The sequence below is a fragment of the Ostrea edulis genome, chromosome 4 (genome assembly GCF_947568905.1).
Source record: "Ostrea edulis chromosome 4, xbOstEdul1.1, whole genome shotgun sequence".
NCBI classification, from domain to species: Eukaryota; Metazoa; Mollusca; class Bivalvia; order Ostreida; family Ostreidae; genus Ostrea; species Ostrea edulis.
In genome coordinates this window covers 43,308,499-43,325,412 of record NC_079167.1, presented here as the reverse complement: position 1 = coordinate 43,325,412, position 16,914 = coordinate 43,308,499, and the positions used below count along the sequence as shown (strand labels likewise).

Sequence of the window (16,914 nt, the reverse complement as noted above, 5' to 3'; positions counted from 1 at the left end):
TAGATAGGACTTGCTATTAGAAACATCAAATAGAAAAAAGGGGAGTTATATACGGTGTAATTAGAAGCAGTACTACACACACGGGTCAGCTTTTCTCCCCCGTGTACATGTGTTGGAGATGCCGATTTTACACGAAGGGGATTTCTTCCGCGTGGATTTCCTAGACAGGTTCGGTATCTACCGATGTAAACCCTATAATTCTCTGCAATAAACAACAGTCTTTGAATAAGAAAAGATAATTCCCCATCTTTTTGGTCTAGATCTCTTCTAGTGTAAATTTCCTTCCGATTGATGTGTAATTAACACACGTTATCACGTGCAAGAAACAAGTTTGGATTTGCAGGTTTAGGTCCTTTGGTAATAGTCTATTCAGTTTGCGGAACCGCCTTTACCCACAAATTGCCACGTTTGAAGGGTGTTAATTAAGATCACTTCTATAGTGCAAGGTTTGGGTTTCCATCTAGACGACATAATTACATCTCTATCTATCTCGCAGCTCAAATTATTCTTTCTGCTTAAAATTCCGTCGCTGTCCCTGCCTTTGTTCGTTGTACAAAGGTTTTAAGTTAAAGAGGACTAATTTTTACCATGTGAACAATATCAATAATTATCAATCTGTCCCAGTTATTTATTTTTTTTGGCCAAAGTCCTTTCCCCCAAAATTAACAAATCACACTAACCGTCAAACAAAAAACAGGAACTTTGGTCTTGAAATGACTCTTTAGAAGTACTAAACTAACTTGTTTTTATCACGTAAAGTACACGATGATACTGCAAGAATAATTCAGGGGGGACGTTATTTTTCGTGGAGTGCAACATTTCCCGTGTATCTATGAGGTGTATAGAGAAAATGTTACAATAGAAAAAGACCTTGACGCAAAAGCTAGTTAAACTCACATCGGATTTGTCGACTCTCCATCTGCGTTCTCCCAACATGCAGGCCCGTTACTACACACAACAGGAGTAACACCAGTCGCACACAAGTCATCCTACATTATTTTGGCGAAAGGTTGAATCCAGCATTGATAACATATTAATCCAAACAATTTGGAATAAGAAATATACACAATCGTTTTACACTGCAATAAACTTTCGGGTAAGAGCACGTGTTCCAGGCAGGTTTTTTTTTTAATTTAATGTCAACCCATGGCTGCTGTGAATCAATTCCTATTACATAAAATCCGGAAAATAAAATTCTTCATTTCATTTCTTGCAAATGTAACCTTGCCGTATGGAATATTTAGAGATATATAAGTATTGTACTTATTCTCCGGGTTTCCAACTTTTGGCACCTGAAAACTCTGTCTGTCAAAACCCAAGCCCCGCCTACAGACGCATCGCGTGATTCGGCGCATTATAACTCTTCCTGATGAGATAGAAGTAACATTCTCATTCTGTTAATACTATCTTATTAATTCAAACTGTTTAGAAAGCTAAATATATACTTGTGTTTCAACCTATATCAACCAAAATATAGGAAAAGAGAAAAGACGAGTTCAAACGCAAAAAAATAAAATAAAAAAATGGATATTGCTCATATCGAGCGGTACTTCACTAAAATTGGAATTAAACATTGGACTTAATTATCTTCTCCCCATTTCGTTTGATTTCTCAAACTGATTCACTTCAAATATTGAATGCATCAATAAAAATGCCCTCAAGAGTGGTTGTCTTTGAATCTATTCAATTCTGAGGAGGTCGAGCCCATTTGAGGATCACCCATGAGAAGAAATCGACACACCCCCAAGGAAAATGAAGATGCATTCTGATAAAAATTATAACATGCAAATCAGTATTATTTTTATGAGGAAGACGGAAAGGTCACGTTAGAGAGCCAAGAAATCTTGCCGATTTAAAAGGAAAACACGCGGCTATTCTACAAGTCTGTAGCCTTTTAAATGTACCCGAGAATAATTTAAAAACATATCCCCATATATTCAATCAAATAATTACTAACAGACTTTAAACTTTGGACACTTTCTATAGGTTTTTTTTAACAACACAATTTACACCGTTTTCCTATTTTTGACAATTATACTGAAATTGACATTACGCTACTCTTCTCTCGACACAAAGTTGTGTGGTTGCTAATTTTCGTTACCATTATTCAAGTGACAAAAAAAGGGGTCTTCGCATTATTCTTTGAGTATTTGCACGCAACGATCGGTGACAATACGAGCTAGTCTACCGCCTAAAGAATGCACAATATTTAGTGACGGTTCCTGTTTTCAACAGATTTGTGTATATAATAAGATATGAAAATATGATATTAAACTACACCGTAGCGCTCGTCCCCCGTCCTTCACGATCAAACAACATATTTATTACCCCGGACTTTGTATTTTCATTTCAAAAGAATTGAAAACGGCACTCGTGGTGTCAGATTGCAATTAACCAGAGGAAAAATGAAATCAACAACAAATTGGAATCTACATTCACCTCAAGACGGCGAAGTTAAGACAGGAAACATATTAATTGCAGTCCGTGGAACACCTGATCGAATTCCGGGTATTAGAGGGATCATTCCGATATAACTTTCGCGATTGTGGTACAATGTTTTACAGGGTAGCCTAGTCTTAAAGTTAGAATACTTAATTTATTCAAAATTAACCCTTTGTAGATTCAGTATTGTATTGCTGAAAAACCAACTCCAAGTCAGTATTTTACCTGAAGAGATGAGATTTGGTTCTTTTAGTTAATGTGCATGTTATGTTGTCCATCCCAGTCATATGTAAGGAATTCGCACCTTATTCATACATCCGCAAGCCATATTGTTTCATTACTAAAACCTTGTTTTGTATTTAAATTTTTCATAAAACTAAAACCCTTAATGATGAATAAATTCACAATGCATTAACGCCATTGTGGTAGATAGAATTTAACCACTTCATTGCACAATCTCAGATTTGTATGGTATATAAAACTGAACATGGATCACAATGACGATCAGATGAATTTAGCATTTTCTCCACAGCTCAATTCTATACTACTGCAAAAGCTTCTGATTTTCGCGGACGTCAAATTTTCGTAATTTGGCGACTTTTGACTTGGTTTATATGTTGTTATTCATTATAGTGGTTCACATTCTTTCTTCTTGGAGGATTTGAATTTGTGGGCATGTCTAGTTTTCAAAATTCAGATCTCACACAAACTGCCGATTTTACAATATTCTAAAGCAGTGCTTTTTCTCCTCAGACCCACATGTACATTATATTCTTCAGCGCAGTCCTCCCATCAAGACAAAACACATGACCCTGCCCTAAATCTGAACATGATATATTCATCAACACACTGATTCTCCAAAAACAACTAATACCTCATACATAATTTCTCATCCCCTGGTGCCCATTATCATGAACGTTATGGTCATGTTCTATTGAAACACAATGAAAACACACAAAAAATGATTAAATAATTTACTACATGATTTTCTTTTTCCGTTTGATTTTCCAAGTCATATTTTGCAGTATATTAATCCAAAGTCTACTGAATTCGACCCCAGGTGTCTCCAAGGCCACATCCAAAATGTCACACATATTATCAACACTTCCAGGAAAATTTCACGACAGGACGGCGGAAAATTAGACAGAAATGGAATTTCCTATTTGACTACTCCTGTCCCCACTGTGGTAGCTGGAAAAAAATACAAAATACATGTATAACTAATTCTTATAAAAATTGTATGGTCTTCCTTCTAAAATAAAAACAAAATTTACAATTATAATTACACAATTTACAATTTCATTTTTTACAATTATAGTGAAGATTTTCAAATATCAATAAACTGGATTCCTAGTGTATGTCTGCTTAAATTCATAATCAAACTTTACAATTTTCCAACTTCAATAGAACAGCGAGATATACATGCATAGTAATATATCAGTGTTGCACATGAATTAGTTTTTAAAAAAAAAAAAGGCTCGTTCTGAAAAGGCTAAAATAAGATTACGAATAAAATAATTACAGTTGAGATTTTTCACTTGCTTGGTATTTTTTAAAACTTCAGTAATTTGGTTTATGAGAGTTACTGCCCTTGAAGCAGCAATCTTTGTTTTCTATGTGGAAAAACTTGGAACTCACATCTCCTGTTCTGACTCCCAGTTTCTTTTCAATATTCATGGCAAGCATCTGTGATCTGAATGCCAAGCCCTTGGTTTTCTCAATAACTTGTTGATAAGGTGACACAGCCTGTGTTCCCATTACAACATGGCCCTAGGAAGTATAATAGTATTTCAATGTATACACTCTGTTCTATGCTAGCTCTCCCAAATCATACCGTTTCCATCATAATAAATCATTTACAGAATCCATAAAGATTGATCTTAATTCAGGAAAAACAATTCAAAATTTTGAAGAAGAAAAATTCCTGATAATCAGAAAATTGAAATCTGATTCCTGCTGTAATAATGAGAAATATTGACAACTTACAAGTTTCGAGTCAATCTTGGCATCCAGCCTGGCGTTCCTGATGAGATTTACGATCCACCTCTCTGCATCATCCTCCGTCATATTCAATTTCTCTGCCAGCATACTGTAATTTTCAATAATTTGTTAAGGGTAATGTTTAAATTCCACTTTGTTGTGAAATACATTTTTCTGGGTTGTCTCACAGCTTCTTGATCAACTATTTTCAGTAAAAATTAACTTACTTGATACTAATACACTCGTGAATTCTACAGAAAGTTTCAAAGATCAGCAGTCGAGCATTTTCAATGAAGTCATCCAAGCATGCCACCAAAAAGAAATCATTCACCAGCACCTGGAATTTTTTTTTTATTGTACACTCGGTATTAAACAGATAAAATAATCAGGTAATGTGTATTTAATATCAAACCTCTTTTAATTATGGAAATACACATAAGTCATGATGACTCTTTATATTCACAACTTTATATTTACATTCACTGAATTTTTTCTCTCTAACATTTCTTTTGAAATTGACATCACTTTCATCATAGACAATGAATACATGTTGGAAGCAAACTAGTTTGATCTGGTTGACCTTGATGATGCTCCATATTTGGTAATGATTACATGGGCCTACATAGGCTATACCTGTTGCCCGATCCTATTAAGTTTCTCAATAAAATATGTTTAAACTATGATTATGTGGACAGATGGTACTAAAAAACCGGAACAAACTAGTTTGCAACTCATTGCAGAAAAAAATTTCATAACTCGCTTACGTGGGTTATGAATTTTTTCTGCAATGTTAGCTACCTTCATCACTTGATATAACAACAAAGAAAGCATTATTACACTATGTAGGATCTACTTAAATCAAACTTCTGCTGAATTTCATCAAGAATAATTAACATTTGAAATACTGTGTAAATAAGAAAACCACCGGCTATCAATTCCGAGGAGTTTGTTTTCCCGATTCTTCTTTTTATTGTAGTAATATACAGTGCATCAGTTCATTTTGGCACAACAAATAAATGTATTTGTTTTTATGTGACAGATGAATGCAAGGATGGAGAGATGAGATGCTTTCACAAAAAGCAAGGAGAAAAAAAAACAACCATTAAATGTTTTGACTTTGAACTTCAAATAATGCTCATTGTTCAAGATCAAATAATCTTGAAGCTGGGTTTTTTTCTTCTTAATATCTTGGATTATAGTTAGAACCTTCATACAAGGTCATGGTACACTTATCTTCCAAAATTAACTTTATAGACAAAGTTTGATTTGGATTTGAATGAACAGATGGTTTATCGTTTAATGTCAACAAAGTGGAGACCTCATTAAAACTGATCTACATATAAAATGGACAAAATAAACAAGAGGCCCATGGGCCACATCGCTCACCTGAGTCACTTTGGCCCATATCTGAAGACTTTCCATATATATTTGCATGTAAAACCTTAGTCCCTATTATGGCCCAAACTACCCTTTGCAAACTTGAATCTACACTATGTCAGAAAGCTTTCATGTAAATGTCAACTTCTTTGGCCCAATGGTTCTTGAGAAGAAGATTTTTAAAGCTTTTTCCTATATTTGTATGTAAAACTTTGACCCCCCCCCCCCCACTTGTGGCCCCATCCTACCCCCCGGGGGCCATGATTTGAACAATCTTGAATCTTCACTATGTCAGAAAGTTTTCTTGTAAATATCAGCTTTTCTGACTCAGTGGTTATTGAGAAAAAGATTTTAACTATATATTTGTATGTAAAACTTTGACCCCCCTTGTGGCCTCATCCTACCCCCAGGGGCCATGATTTGAACAAACTTGAATCTGCACTATGCCAAAAAGTTTTCATGTAAAAATCAGCTTTTCTGGCTCAGTGGTTCTTGAGAAGAAGATTTTTCCTATATATTTGTATGTAAAACTTTGATCCCCTATTGTGGCCCCATCCAACCCCTGGAGCCCATGATTTGAACAAACTTGAATCTGCATTATGTCAGGAAGCTTTCATGTAAATCTCAGCTTTTCTGGCTCAGTGGTTCTTGAGAAGATTTTTAAAGTTTTTCCCTATATATTTGTATGTAAAACTTTGATCCCCCCCTTGTGGCCCCATCCTACCCCCGGGGGCCATGATTTGAACAAACTTGAATCTACACTATGTCAGAAAGTTTTCATGTAAAAATCAGCTTTTCTGGCTCAGTGGTTCTTGAGAAGAAGATTTTTAAAGATTTTTCCTATATATTTGTATGTAAAACTTTGATCCCCTATTGTGGCCCCATCCAACCCCCTGGGGCCATGATTTGAACAAACTTGAATCTGCATTATGTCAGGAAGCTTTCATGTAAATCTCAGCTTTTCTGGCTTAGTGGTTCTTGAGAAGAAGATTTTTAAAGTTTTCCCCTATATATTTGTATGTAAAACTTTGATCCCCCCTTGTGGCCCCATCCTACCCCCGGGGTCCATGATTAGAACAAACTTGAATCTGCACTATGTCAGAAAGCTTTCATGTAAATATAAGCTTTTCTGGCTCAGTGGTTCTTGAGAAGAAGATTTTTAAAGATTTTTCCTATATATTTGTATATAAAACTTTGATCTCCTATTGTGGCCCCATCCGACCCCCGGGGGCCAGGATTTTAACAATTTAGAATCTGCACTATATCAGAAAGCTTTCATATAAATCTCAGCTTTTCTGGCTCAGTGGTTCTTGAGAAGAAGATTTTTTCCTATATATTTGTATGTAAAACTTTGATCCCCTATTGTGGCCCCATCCAACCCCCGGGGGCAATGATTTGAACAAACTTGAATCTGCATTATGTCAGGAAGCTTTCATGTAAATCTCAGCTTTTCTGGTTTAGTGGTTCTTGAGAAGAAGATTTTTAAAGTTTTTCCCTATATATTTGTGTGCAAAACTTTGATCCCCCCTTGGGGCCCCATCCTATCCCCGGGGGCCATGATTTGAACAAACTTGAATCTGCACTATGTCAGAAAGTTTTCATGTAAAAATCAGCTTTTCTGACTCAGTGGTTCTTGAGAAGAAGATTTTTTAAAGATTTTTTCCTATATATTTGTATGTAAAACTTTGATCCCCCCTTGTGGCCCCATCCTACCCCCCCCCCCCCCCCCCCCCCCCCCCCCGGGGGCCATGATTTGAACAAACTCTTTCTCTCTCTCTTTCTCTTCCTCTCTGTGTGTGTGTCTCACATATAAAAAAAACTTGTCTGTATTCCTACATGATCCTTGGTATTCATATATTGAACATATATTATGATATATACAGATTGTTTACAAAAAAAAAAAAAAAAAAAAAAAAAAAAAAAAGAATCTGCACTATGTCAGAAAGTTTTCATGTAACAATCAGCTTTTCTGGCTCAGTGGTTCTTGAGAAGAAGATTTTTCCTATATATTTGTATGTAAAACTTTGATCCCCTATTGTGGCCCCATCCAACCCCCGGAGCCCATGATTTGAACAAACTTGAATCTGCATTATGTCAGGAAGCTTTCACGTAAATCTCAGCTTTTCTGGCTTAGTGGTTCTTGAGAAGAAGATTTTTAAAGTTTTTCCCTATATATTTGTGTGCAAAACTTTGATCCCCCCTTGGGGCCCCATCCTATCCCCAGGGGCCATGATTTGAACAAACCTGAATCTGCACTATGTCAGAAAGTTTTCATGTAAAAATCAGCTTTTCTGGCTTAGTGGTTCTTGAGAAGAAGATTTTTAAAGTTTTCCCCTATATATTTGTATGTAAAACTTTGATCCCCCCTTGTGGCCCCATCCTACCACCGGGGGCCATGATTTGAACAAACTTGAATCTGCAATATGTCAGGAAGCTTTCAGGTAAATTTCAGCTCTTCTGGCCCAGTGGTTCTTGAGAAGAAGATTTTTAAATGACCCCACCCTATTTTTGCATTTTTGTGATTATCTCCCCTTTGAAAGGGACATGGCCCTTCATTTGAACAAACTTGAAAGCCCTTCACCCAAGGATGCTTTTGGCCAAGTTTGGTTGAAATTGGCCCAGTGGTTCTGGAGAAGAAGTCGAAAATGTGAAAAGTTTACAGACAGACGGACGACGGACAAAATGTGATCAGAATAGCTCACTTGAACCTTCGGTTCAGGTGAGCTAAAAAGTTAAATACCTGGACCACAGTTTACAAAAGAACTTACGACTAAGACCAAAATCTTCATTTGCAATTTATTTTATTCTTTACATCGATTATATCGTGATTTCAATGTAAAATGTAAACAAGAATTCAGTTATCTAATTTTGTTTAAGTATAATCTCACAAATTAATTAGGCTAACGAGTTTTTAGAACTATGAAACATTTTTAGTCTCAGTTGTAACTTTAAGTTCTTCAGTAAAACAGAGCCCTGAACTCTAACATAATGAAATTCTGACAAAATCTTGTCCAGGCTGGATTTCTCGAAAAAAATCTCAAACTTAAGTTTGAGTTCCTTTTATTTGAGCAGTCAAAATTTCAGTAAAATTTCAGACTTGAATCCAAGTTTATTTTGAGAAATCCAGGTCTGCTCTGTATGATATTTCATACATATAAACAAAGCACGTCGGATTAGACAGGTTTCGCTGTAGACCATGTACATGTATTACCTCTTCACATTCTCTCAGTTTCTGCTGGGCTCCATCAAAGTCAAAATTGACATACAGACATTCCACAAACTCGGTGATTGGATCCTTGTATTTGTAGCTCTCCTGCATCAATTTAAACAACAAGTTAACAACAACAGGAATGAATGCAGACTCCTAGCAATTACGCACTGTTAAAACAGTTCAACCCTCATGTGATGTCAGAAGATTTCACAAAATCAATGATTTATTCCGATTTATGCATGATAGGAACATAAATTTTGTTGGAGTCTTTTCCAAAAGTTATTGTCAAAAATATTCTTATAAAATATGAAATATTTCAAAAGTCTAAGTTACATGTGAATAATCAATATGTTTCAAAAATTTGAATCCAAGGGCAATAACCCTGTTTTCATTTATTTCTTTATCAAGTCCATTATGCGATAGATTTCCTAAATAATTTTCACAGACCTTTCGTATATTTTTGTGAAGAAACAGTTTCATGAAATTATCATAGTACTATAAAATCTTTATCACCAGGTTTTGTGAAATTTTGATAATGTTGTTCAAGGAAAATTGTAATTTTCTGACGGTGATATATGATTCTGTTTATGTGTCTCGCATCTTAAAAAGTGTGATGACCTTTATATTTTATTTCATAATTTATCAGTTTTAACTCTAATAAATGGAAATAAATACACTTTCTATACTTTTATCAGATAATAATGCAAGTATTGAGTTACCTTACCAGGACTTTACAATGACATACTAGATATTGTGCATGAAATGAATACAGTCATGTACACATTGACAAATCATGTCACTATTACATGGTAAATTACACAGAAAGATGGTGACACAAGGGAAAATTCAAACAAGTAACACCTTTATCAATATTAAATTGTCACATAACTTATATCAACATTAGAAAAATGAAGAATCTGTGTAGTTGATCATGATGTACATGAAGTGAATGAAGGACTAACAGTCCTGATATCTTGTTACTTGCTGGGACGAGACACTCAATCCTTTTTGTTATCCCTCACTTTTACAGAGTCAACTGCAGCAGCATTGAAATTAACACATTCACCTTTAATTGATAGTGGTTGACATTTGTTGCATATGCAAATTTTAATCAGTTCCTGCTGGGCTATAAATGACTTGGAACTTTCACTGCTGTGTAATACTAAATCCGGATGGACAGTATTGCATAGTTATTTCGAAATGAAATTGATTAAATTTTGTCTTCTTACCTGTTGAATGACCTTGACCAGATCCTTCATCACCGTTCGTCGTCTGCTCTTGTTTGTAATGACTGCAGTGGTCAAGTACCTCAGAATGTGGGGACAGGTAGTCTGGATAGCGTTCAGATACCTGTGGGAACCAGTCAAAAGAAAGTTAAGCACAATAAGTATAGAATTATGTAGCTGTAATTCAGATATCTATGGGAACCAGTCAAAAGAAAGCCAAAACACAATAAGCATAGAATTATGTAGCTGTAATTCACAGTTTTTATTTATTTCACTTATCGATACGAGTACAAAGAATACTAACACTGTTGTTTTCTACTTACAGAGGTTGGTAAATGAACATGTCTATAATTAGATCTCGTCCTTTAGGATGATTGAAGAAGACAAACAAACTCCAGTGAATTAACCAGGTTCTCTGTTGTAAATTTTGAAGAGCTGAACCAAAGGGCTACAATACACAAATAAATGCTCATCAACATCAGAAAAGTCTCCCAAATTTGAACAGTCAACAAAAATACTCAAGTTATGATAAGTAAACCTAGAATTTGACCACTTCTGATCAAGGGACATAACTCCAAATCATATACAGTGAAACAAGTCACATCATCATATTATTCAATCTTGATCAAGCTGACTGTAATAGTTTAAAACAACTTGTCCCTATTTCAAAAGATTTTGGCAAGGTTCTCTAAATTTATCTTCCAGACACAAAAAAATTGGGGGTGGGGGGTGTTCATTAAAAAGAGCATAAATACGAAATGACGAATGTGATATCCATCAAATTGCAATCATTGAAGTATCAATCCCAAACATTCTCAACTGATTTGGTGAAGGTTTACATGATTAATCAACCCTCTTTTCTTCTTTTGGGTTATGAAATTCAGGTCCAAGAGGATTTTACTTGAAAGAAAAACTGTAATTATAAATATCCCAAGCAGTTAATATTTTTCACTTAAATAAATGTATTTACATTGCTATCTATTATGTCTTTAAGCTTCTGAAGATCATCTAGTGCTGTTTCCCAGTTCTGCATTAGGATTTCTGAGGCTAATTTTCCCCACATTGCATCTAGGAAATGACTGTCTGTTGATGGGAGCTAGAATTCAATAAAAGACATTCATAACGACGTGATGGAATCATTAATAACATGTTTTATACATGATTCAATACCTTGTACACATTTTAATCAGATTAAAGTAATCAACTTAATTGTATAGCAAAAACATATCAAAAGAACTTTAGATAAATTTTTTAAATATATTTATCACATTTGTTCCCCGTTCTTAATTACTGGCCCTTTCAATACTATCTATTAACAAATCAAGACTGGTCAACTAAATGATTCCCAGCTTTTAAAGTTGAATGGTGAATGATGGGATAATTTTCATTAAGAATTCAAATAAGTACTTGAATAACACAGTTCCTGTATTTGTCAAGTATGAACAAATATTTTTCAAGGGGAGGAACTCTTGACAGAATGAACTGTGAAGCTCAAGGTTATTCATTTTAAATGCACATAGATTGTTTCACGGCAAAATTGCATCACGATCCCATATCTGTATAAAGATTTACATAAAACTCAAACGTAAATTTAGTTGACCATTCGACGATCTGAAATCAAGAACTAAGTTCAAATAAAACCATACCTTTGTCACTCAATGAAATATCAGATGATAATAAAAGCAATTCAACTCTATATATATGGCACATTATGGAAGATAAATTTGATATGAACTTACCAGGACTCTTACAAAATATAGATACTCCGCTGCTCCGGAATAATTTCCACACTCGTACTGAAACTTGGCATAAGTGTACAGTGTGTCTACCATACTGGCTTCAAACTGAAATAGACGAGCAATTCATAATTTCCCCCATCATCTCTGGAAACTCTCATATGCAGACACGGTCTTATAATTTAAAGATTTTACCACACAAAAATGTAAAAGGATATGTACTCACCCCATGTTCTTTGTTAAGAAATTCAAACAATTGTCGACCATCCCTATAAAGCAGAATGTTACAATTATCAATCTGTAAATTGTAACAAGCTCCTGGTAGTTTTTACATTAAACAATTCACTACGCAATTTCAGAGTTGCTCAATAGTTATTTCCCTTTGCTGAACTCTTACACATGGTGAGACACAAAATATGTTTTTGTATTCACGCGGTAGGTACAAATGCTTATCGCTGCATTTCAATATTGCCTAAAGGATGATTACCAGATGTCATGCAACCACCCAAACTGCAGGGACAAACAAATCTAGTAAGTATGAGTATTTGATAATAAAATAGCTCAAACAACAATCGATAATCACCATCTTTCTTTGATAAAAGTCTCACCTGTATGTAAGATGAAATAAATACGTAATAATTTCATATTTGATTTAATTAAATGGCCTAATTCAAACAAATTATTCATGATATGGTCAGTTTAATGTATAACAATGGATGAAATGAACAAAATTTGCGCATTCACAACGTTTACCCATATTTACATAACCAGTCTATAACATATGTATACATCTTGTACCCACCCAAACATTTAACAGAATACTGAATGTAAATCCATCACAAAAGAGCTGATATCTCAGAAATTGCGTAATAATCGACATCCCTATCCCAAGTTTGATATTTACCTTGAGCTTTGCATCTGTCGCACAACTTCCGGATCTTCAAAAATCTTGGTAATCAATTCCGTTTCTGCCTGTAAACTTTTTAGTTGTGCCACTACATCTTGTCTTTTGCCCTTCAGACCTAAAATTTTAACACACGATATCAAGCCAAATACCACATTGATCAAAGAATCATTTCCCACAATATTGTAAGCTCAAAACTTGTGCCTATTTCCACTCAACAGCCACAGTAAAGCTGTGCAATTTCATACCAGTGGACTTAAAGTAATATGTAAGTTATTTTCATGTGAGTCATATGCAACCAAGCGGAATTTCGTACCCCCCGACCAAACCAAAACTGGTAATCCACGAAATTACAACTGTGGAATACATCTACTAACAGTATCTGTGACTATATAATGCTTAACAGCCAATGTTACATCATTCAGAAACGATAGGCATAAATGCATTATTGAATAAATATAAGTCCATGTGCTTTTTCAAGCATGAAGAGTCTTATTCAGAACTATTGTGGGATCTGATAGTACTCACTGTTTGGAACATCTTGGTCTGGGTAGAGATTTTTGTGAACATCCATGGCAAAGTCAACCATGTTTGTGTTACTCAATAAATCTAGCTTGCCCTTTAACATTTCTTTCTCATCGTAGAGCTGAAATAAAACATGGCAATTATTCTAACAATAAAAAGAACATAGTAATGATTTGAAACCTAGAAATTACCTTAACAATAAATGAGACCAAATGTTGGTGATTTGCTTATTTGGTTACATTTTTCAGGTATGTATGTGTAGAGCCTATATAAATAAAATAAGAATTGAAGCTGCAATGGGGACATTTTGAATATAATAGAAAACGAAGCACTCTTAAGACCCAAAGGACCGTGAGAGTGGAGCTCTCCCTATAGGTAACACATATATACATGTTCAAAAAGAAAATTAATGAACAATTAAACCATACATATGGAACTTAAAAAGTTCAAAATAGCTTAAGTGCCGCTCGCTCCATTTATTTGCTCTTCATCGGCTGAAAGATGATCATGATTACCCATAGTGCTCTGTAAAAATATCACTATCACTAGGGCTGTGCCGTGCACCGCGATTCATACCAGTGCTCAAGCTGGGCTTCGCCATTTTCGCCAATGGCGAATTTTTTTTCAAAAATGGCGAAAATCCCTTTTTGCAATAAATTGTATTTTTAATCCTTTGTCAGTGACACATTATCGCCTGTTTGTTTATGCAGTCAAAATCTGTTTATTCAGTCAACGTGTGCGACCGGAAATCTCGCGTCGCTCCAGTGCACACAGAGCTGGTCACAGCCTCAGGTAATTTATGGCTGCAAAAAAGTTGGTGATTATGTAATAAAGTACATTGGACAGCTGTTTACCCTGCTGTGGTCAATTGTTTAACATTTAAAGTCATATTCATTATCGTGTTATCATCTCCACATTAATGTCAATTCTTAACCAGAGAACCGACCGGTAATTAAATTGGCTGTATTATTGTGTATAATGTATATATGAATACATCAATTGTTTGTTTTTGCGGTCAAACTTGTTGATTACAAGATTTTGATTTTGATGTGTTTGATTTTAGTTTGAATATTTCATAAACAATGTGGTCGGTCACCATTGATATGGACAAAGCAATTTTAATAAATAATTTTCTTTGAAGTTCGGTGCGCAACAGTATAAAAATGCTAATCTCATAAGACTATGCACCCCATTCTATTTTGACACTAAACTTGTAGCTTCTGACCTTAGTCAGTCTAAAATTAAAAAAATATCTACGTTTGGCTTTACAGTCAACCCCACCTGCTCAAACATCTGATTCTGTCCAAATTGCAAAATCTTCCATACAAAAACGGAAATTTAATAGGGAATGGTTGAGATACGACTCTAAATTGGGCTTGATGTTTTGTGACATCTGCATTTTGGGCAATGTACACAATGTTTTCACTGAGGGGTGTAGCATCATGAAGTTTATATTTATATGATTTATTATCTGAATTTTGATTTCCATAATAGAATTTATCAAACAAATCAACTTATTATTTCAGAAAGAAATGTTTAGGTATGGTAGCTGGATATGATTAAGTAATGTAACTGATTCAAAATGCTAAAATAAGTGTAATGAATAAAATAATATATAATATGATGGAAATAATTGTAAAGCTTGTGATTATTTGTGTCGCGCCACTCCCCGAAAAAGTGGCGAAAGGGAATTCTGGTCCAGTGGGAGCACTGATTCATACCATTCGATTCGATGCACCGATTACAAATTCCGGATTTCAGTTCGGTTTAGATTTCACATACACCAAAACAACTAATATGGCGTCCGAGTGATGTGCAGAACATGTGGTTTTTTATGTAACAGAGATTTAAATCACTATTGTGTTGAGAGTTAGCATTTTCACCACTCAGATACCAACAGAATATGGTCCGTAATATCATTGCAGTTTATCTTTACATGACATATAGCATTTCTGTCAGTGGTGGAGTGAAATTAACATTGTGGGTAATGACACAGATTTGACAGTTAACATGAGAGAAGTAAATCAATAAAGGAGATATTTTCAAAGACTCTCAATTGATATATAATTGTTGAATTTTTACAAATCAATGAAAACAATATCATATACAATTTAGATTCACTATAGATTTGTTTAATAATCCAAAACTTATGCAGCACATTAATATAACAAATTTTAATAGGCTGTCAATGTTTTCTTTTTTCTATCAAAGTTATAAAATGCCATTATAAATAGATATCTTTACAAATGCTGACATATAGTTATATAACTTGAATGAAATCAAATCAAATATGCTACTCATTAAAATTGTTAATTTTGTGCCGTCATTTAATAGATGAATTGGACCTAACATGAACCGAATCGAAAATAACCGAACCGTGCTGTTCTGAATCGAAACCAAATCGAACTAACCCTGAATCGTCCCAGCCTAACCATCACTGGTATACTTCATGGACAACCCCGTAGATAAAACAAAAAAGAAATAGTTTGGAAAGTACCCCAAATGTTTTAAAATTCAATATAAGCTTTCTCATACCTTTGTATGTTTGTTGTTGATTGGTTTGAAAGAAAGAAGAAACAAACATTGCAGCTAATATGACGTCACAATGCACTGTTTACATCAACCACATTATATTTCCCACGTTAAATAAATAGGTGGATTAAGTGCATAAAGTAGTGTTGTAAGACATTATGGGTCTTCGATCATCTTAACGGTCAAACCGTAAAACATATTAGGCAGATCAAATGTCTGAAGTCAGACAACAAGATGCTTTCACAGTTGTCCAAACAAGTCAGGATAACTTCGGAATTTCCTTTTATCCTGTTATGGGTATGAATACTAATATCAATACTTTTTGCTTCGCTCTCAAACACGGTCACGCCACAAGACATATTATATCAAAATATAAATCACATAGATCTACTGTAACATGGGAGGACACTTAAAACAACATAAAACTGTATAAGCCGATAATGATTAAAAGTATCTGTGTATGAACCATTAGCAAGCTAGTAACATCATCATGAGCCAATATTTAGACATTGTAGTCTTCTTTTCACCATCATATACAATCATCAGTACCATGATAACCGACTTGACTATTTCCCCACCTTACAAAGGATGCATATGGTACACCAAGCCGGCAGTTTAAGATAGGTAATCAGTAAGCCTCATCGTTGGCCATTACATCGTAAACAAAAGTAAGAAAAAACAATACACTTGCCTCTTTAACAGATAAAAATTCTAATAAAGGAAACACTAAATGTCGATCTAAGTATTGGCCCATACGCGTGGTCAAGTCGAATTCCGCCATCTTGCCTGAAAGGTTGACTAAAAAGTGACCCGTGAAAGGGTTGCATTGTTCCGGATAAATTTAAAGTATCATTAAATGCTTTTTGTAATTTATAAGCCTATAACTGAATGGATACATCCTATATTTGATTGAGATATAAAAAAAAATGTATATAAAAGCAATTTCATAATTTGAAATGTGGAAATTATAATCCAAACAAT

The 16,914-nt window shown here is 34.6% G+C and overlaps 2 protein-coding genes across 4 annotated transcripts in view; both read right to left on the bottom strand.

Moving 5' to 3' along the window:
* The window catches only part of LOC125670933 (R-spondin-3-like), a 35,257-nt gene extending 33,587 nt beyond the window's left edge, over positions 1-1,670 (bottom strand). Inside the window, exon 1 of one of the 2 annotated variants that reach the window (XM_048906380.2) lies at positions 898-1,670. In XM_048906380.2, coding sequence (XP_048762337.1) covers positions 898-988 — 91 coding nt within the window. In that variant the 5' untranslated portion in view covers positions 989-1,670. The remainder of the gene's footprint in view (positions 1-897) is intronic. The other variant, XM_048906381.2, reaches the window with a different exon arrangement.
* A 1,732-nt stretch (positions 1,671-3,402) lies between these two features.
* On the bottom strand, positions 3,403-16,759 carry LOC125670676 (eukaryotic translation initiation factor 3 subunit E-like). 2 transcript variants are annotated; one of them, XM_048905986.2, is made up of 13 exons: positions 16,625-16,759; positions 13,405-13,522; positions 12,877-12,994; positions 12,199-12,241; positions 11,976-12,080; positions 11,207-11,332; positions 10,560-10,684; positions 10,240-10,360; positions 9,011-9,112; positions 4,650-4,759; positions 4,429-4,531; positions 4,081-4,212; positions 3,403-3,633 (listed from the first exon to the last, which is right to left on the bottom strand). In XM_048905986.2, the coding sequence occupies exons 1-13, from the start codon at positions 16,712-16,714 to the stop codon at positions 3,610-3,612; spliced, it is 1,317 nt and encodes a 438-aa protein (XP_048761943.1). In that variant the 5' UTR covers positions 16,715-16,759; the 3' UTR covers positions 3,403-3,609. The 2 variants fall into 2 exon arrangements, with proteins under 2 accessions (XP_048761943.1, XP_056018685.1); XM_056162710.1 differs by having other exon boundaries at positions 3,403-4,212.
* Positions 16,760-16,914: the final 155 nt, after the last annotated feature.